Here is a 5,000-nt window from a genome sequence, read left to right on the forward strand (position 1 = left end):
CTCCTCCTCCTCCTCCTCCTCCTCCTCCTCCTCCTCCTACTTCTCTTCCACCTCTTCCTTCTCCTCCTCCTCCTTATCCTCCTCCTCCCATCTCTCCTTCCCTCATATATAATACACACTATCTCTTTTACCATCTTATACTTTGTTTTTACACGGAACAGTGCTTGTGTGTATAATAAGGATGCACTCAAAGGTCAAGAGGTGTTTATTTCATGTTGTGTGTTGTTTGTGGTGACAGTAAAGTTGTGTTTTCTTTTTATTTTTTTATTTATTTTTTTTTTTTTTTCATTTCTTGGCATTTTTTTTTAAGCTGTTGATTTTATTGTGTTTTTTTTTTATCGTTTACTGTTTCGTGCTATTATTTATTTTTTTTATTATTATTATTACTATCTCTTGTCTCTTATTACTGTTACTTATTACTATTACTGTCATATTACTTCATAACCTATTACTATCTGTTACTAATTACAAACTACCATTATCCTTTACCATCTCTTCTTTAGGCCTACATGTGTACGATTCCTGCGGGCGTGACTCGAGGGCGGCTGAGGGCTTGGGCGAGGTGTTCCCGGTGCTGCGTGAGGGGCCTTCATCAGCCTCCTCGTGTCCCTCCGCCTCTTCCTCCGTCTCCTCCTCATCCAACGACACCCTTCGATCCTTGGGCGTGATGGATCTGACGGGCGCCACAGCCACCCACCCCAGCCTGGCTTCCCTCCTGCGCCAGTACAAGGTTCCCGTGCTTCACCTGCCGCCCGCCACCCTGCTGCCGCCCCTGCACAGAGGACAGGTGAGGGCTCATCCTTTCCCATATTCTGAAACATTTCTGCGGCACACCCAACTACTTTCGAGACATATTACTTGAAGTGACAGGGGTTTAGTTTTAAGGGTATGGTTTTCTATGGTTCTTGTGTCAGATTAACAAGTTTTTTTTTTACATTTTTAACAGGAGAAATACTTTTGAAAATTCGGCTGATCATCTCTGTGGCCTTTGAAAATAGTCGTGGTGAGAGAGCAAAGCGTTTCAGAATACGAGCCACTGTGTAAAGGAAAGTCGGTGTGGATTGTGGCGGTGAAAAAACACAGAGTGAAGCACAAGATCGGAAAGTATTGAAATAACATGAACGTTTCCATCAGAGGTCCAGGATATGTTAAGTCTGGTTAAGTTTGAAGTCATGCAATTTGTTAATATCGTTGCTAGTTTCTCCATTGTGTTTTTGTGGTCTAAAAAGAACATCATTTTTCTCTCTCTCTCTTTTTTTTTTTTTTTTTTGCCCAGAAATAGTCACTCACTGTGTTGAAATAAGGCTAATTTAAATTCCAAAAGCACTGACTGGCATCTTCATCAACACACGCGTATACTTATCTATAGGGCTCTGCGAGAACCCACCTACAAAAAACTGATTATTATTTCTCTAACACTTCGACAGGAAATCTCAGAGAAAGACTTCATCATCAGGGAAATAAAGATCTGCTTCATCCTGTGCCATCTCATCACCATAACACAATATTGATTGCGTTTACAGGCGGCAAGCAAGGGCCGGAAGGTCAGCTACATGCACTGGTGTGATGAAATATTATGTACAGCACCAGTTCAGTCGGCTAACGGGAGATGCCAGCTGATAAGATCTATACGCGTGATAAAGGAGGGAGTAACTTGTGGGGAGTGGAAATATGAATAAGACGTGTATATGCATATTAACTTAACGCGACTTCCTTTGCAGTTTGTTCTTCTGTATCTCACTATTGGATTAAGAGAGGTGTTGAAGGTTTTGTGATAAAGAAGGGAGTAACTTGTGGGGAGTGGAAATATGAATGCATATTAACTTTACGCGACTTCCTTTGCAGTTTGTTCTTCTTTATCTCACTATTGGATTAAGAGAAGTGTTTAGAGGTTTTTCGTTTTCTTATGTCCATCTAATGCCTTCGGTAGTCAATCGTGTTCCTGCCATGAGGTTAAGGACGACATTCATTATAGTGCTTACGAGTTATAAAAGCTGTTCTGGTATTTGTTGCTGTTTTCGTCAATCTCTCTCTCTCTCTCTCTCTCTCTCTCTCTCTCTCTCTCTCTCTCTCTCTCTCTCTCTTTTTTTTATACCATGTAGGCTTTTCACGGGAATTTCTGGGCTAAAGGGGATGCTTTTTGTGGTACCTTCTATCTGAAACCCCACCCGCTATGAAACCGTTGCCCCGAGTGAGGAAGCCCAACCTACACTCAGACCGTGGACAGGATTCGAACCCGTGCGCTTGGAGACCCCTCGGATCCCAAAGCACGCATGGTTCCACTTGCATTTCGTGTTGTATTAAGTTATTAAGTAACAGTTCCGAAGACTTTGTTACTATATTTAGTTTAATTTTGTTTATCTATATGTTTATAATTGTCTTTTATTAATAATTTATCCAGTTTTATTTAATACACGTATCTATTTTTCTTTTCTTTTTCTATTTCATTAATATTATTTCATCCGTTTATTTTTTTCTTACTTTGTTATTTTTTTCTGAGGAAGCGCAGAAAAAAAGACCAAGAAAAGTGTGTGGAGTGTCTTACATTTCCTTTTACTTCTTTTATTTTTTTTCCTTTCTTCTTCTTCTTCTTCTTCTTCTTCTTTTCTTCTTCTGCTATGTGTGGAGTGTCTTACATTTCCTTTTATTTTTTTATTTTCTTTTTCTTTCTTTTTTCTTCCCTTTTTTCCCCTGAAGATACGTAGCATTAGCGTCCTTCATCTGCCTCACACTCTAAAGTAAATTTCAAAACAGTTTCAAGGTGATCCCCCCGTGCACTTAAGATTCCGGAGCGACACCAGACAGGCAGGTAGGCAGGTACAGGTACACACACACACACACACACACACACACACACACACACACACACACACACACACACACACACACACACACACACACACACACACACACACAGATATACAGGACACTAATACACCTTCATATTTTCCCCCCAAGCCAAGGTCAGTCTTTGTTGCGGTCTGGCAGAAGCTTGTTATTATCATTCCAGTTACATTTTATTTTAATATTATTTTTCCCCTCCGTCCAGGTGTTAGGCTTTATGCTTTTAGGTTCCTTTGCCACGCTATAATCAGTGAGGCGTGTACATATGTAACGAGGATATTACCTGCAATTTTAACTGTACTTGTGATATTTCCCCTTGTTTGTCCATGTAAAGCACGCACCAAAACTCAGAATCCATTAAGGTTCTTACATACACACCTTTACCGAGCCAAGGCCGCTGCCACCACCATATACTCTTGACAAATCTCTGCCCTTCTGCGGTCGAGGAAGACAGGGCGTGGCTGTGCGAGGCGTGAGAAAGAATTGTTTACTTTTTTGAGTACCATGGCATCTCTTTTATTGCATTCTGGACACCAGTACGAGGTTTTGTCAAGCTTGGAATGATATTTTCACTTTTTCTTTCAGTACAGTGGTATCTGTTTTTATTGCCTTCTTGACATTATTATGGGATTATATTAGTTTAGTATGGTATTTTCACCTTGTTCAGTACAGTTCTGTCTCTGTTATTACATCCTGGACCCCATTATAAGATTCTGTCAGGCCTAACGATAATAATTTTACTTTTTTTATACTTCGATGGCATTTAGTTTATTTTGTTTTGAACACCACTGGAGGGTTAAGGCCAATATTTTTTACTTTTTAGTATAATGACATTTATTTTATTACATTTTTGACAGCAATTGAGGATCTTATTAAGTTTGGGATAGTTTCTTTCCTGCGTTGCTATTCACCTTAATTTTGCCTTTCTTTACTGGTTTTCGAATACCATAATGTGGTTTTAAGCGAATTTGGGCATATATTACTGAATAGTTTTAGTAAAATTAGAGGGAGGGTTTATATGAATTCTTCTGTCATTCTTTTTACATATCTTGATAAGTTACGTAGAAAAGAAATTGATGGCTAATTGATAAGAGTGAAGCGTATAAGAATGACTAGTGTATTGAAAGGCAGTGTGGAGGTCGTTTGAATCACTACTCGTTAATCTCGTTAATTAGTCCAGTGTGATGAGTGATTGATGACTGGTGATGGTAAGAGTGACTGTGAATATGTACTGTGTTAAAGAAACGAAGTGAGTGGGCTTTAAATCAGCAGTTCTGTTCACTTCACTGTTCATCTTTAAGCGAGCGTGAAGCTAATGTGCTCTTTCCTTCTTTCCCTCCCTGGTGGTTGGTGCAGGCGCTGGTGGAGTTCCTCGGTCAGCTCGGGTGGACCTCCGCCAGCCTGCTCACGGCCCAAGACCAGTACTCCCTCAGCGTCGCCAAGGTAAGCAGGTGATGGTATATGACAGATTCATTCCGGGCCAGACCCCTCCCCTTGCTTTATGGCGACATCCGGGTCGGCGTGAAAGGTAGAGGTGAAGGACAGGCAGCACAAGACACGCAGCCTCTAGAGTGTTTCTCCTTACCTTTGGACTCTATGTCAGGTAAAAGCAAGGGTGTTATTCCCCCTCAGAGGCATCAGGATGAAGCACATCGCTACATTCTGGATTCTTGGGTGGGAGGATGGGTTAGTGTTGCAGTAACCTCCACGAGAGTCACGATTGCCTCACAGCTGAACGTCTCACGGCTCCTCACCGCTGTCAGTGACTCCGGTCGAATTTCAAGACTCCTGCCATCTTTCTTTACTCTAAAGGAAATATTTGAAATGGGCTGCGAACTCGGTTGACTGTTTAATAAGATCTTCAAATTTGCTCATTTTATTTATGATTACAAAGATTAGAAAATTATAAGACAAACTGGGCACGTGAAATATCTTATTATATAGTTGCTATATACGTGCATACACGAACATCCGTGGTAAGATCTGTACTTGCTAACTGTAAGCCAGCCACAATGATGTGCTTCCAAGCCACCAAAATAATTGTTTAAAAATTAATATTGCAATACATGTTTGTTATGAAATAATCTTACCTGCAGTCCTTGGCAGGTAAGCATGCATGCATGGGGTGCGCACTGTTCATTGACATAAGGTAACAC

General features: G+C 40.7%; 1 protein-coding gene across 1 annotated transcript in view; it reads left to right on the plus strand.

Annotated features, from left to right (window-relative positions):
- The window catches only part of LOC123514548, an 82,765-nt gene that overhangs the window by 47,537 nt on the left and 30,228 nt on the right, over positions 1 to 5,000 (plus strand). The window contains 2 exon segments of the mRNA XM_045272476.1: positions 504 to 787; positions 4,201 to 4,287. Of these exon segments, the coding sequence (XP_045128411.1) occupies positions 504 to 787; positions 4,201 to 4,287 (371 nt within the window).

This window comes from Portunus trituberculatus, chromosome 38, assembly GCF_017591435.1.
Source record: "Portunus trituberculatus isolate SZX2019 chromosome 38, ASM1759143v1, whole genome shotgun sequence".
In the NCBI taxonomy this organism is placed as follows: domain Eukaryota; kingdom Metazoa; phylum Arthropoda; class Malacostraca; order Decapoda; family Portunidae; genus Portunus; species Portunus trituberculatus.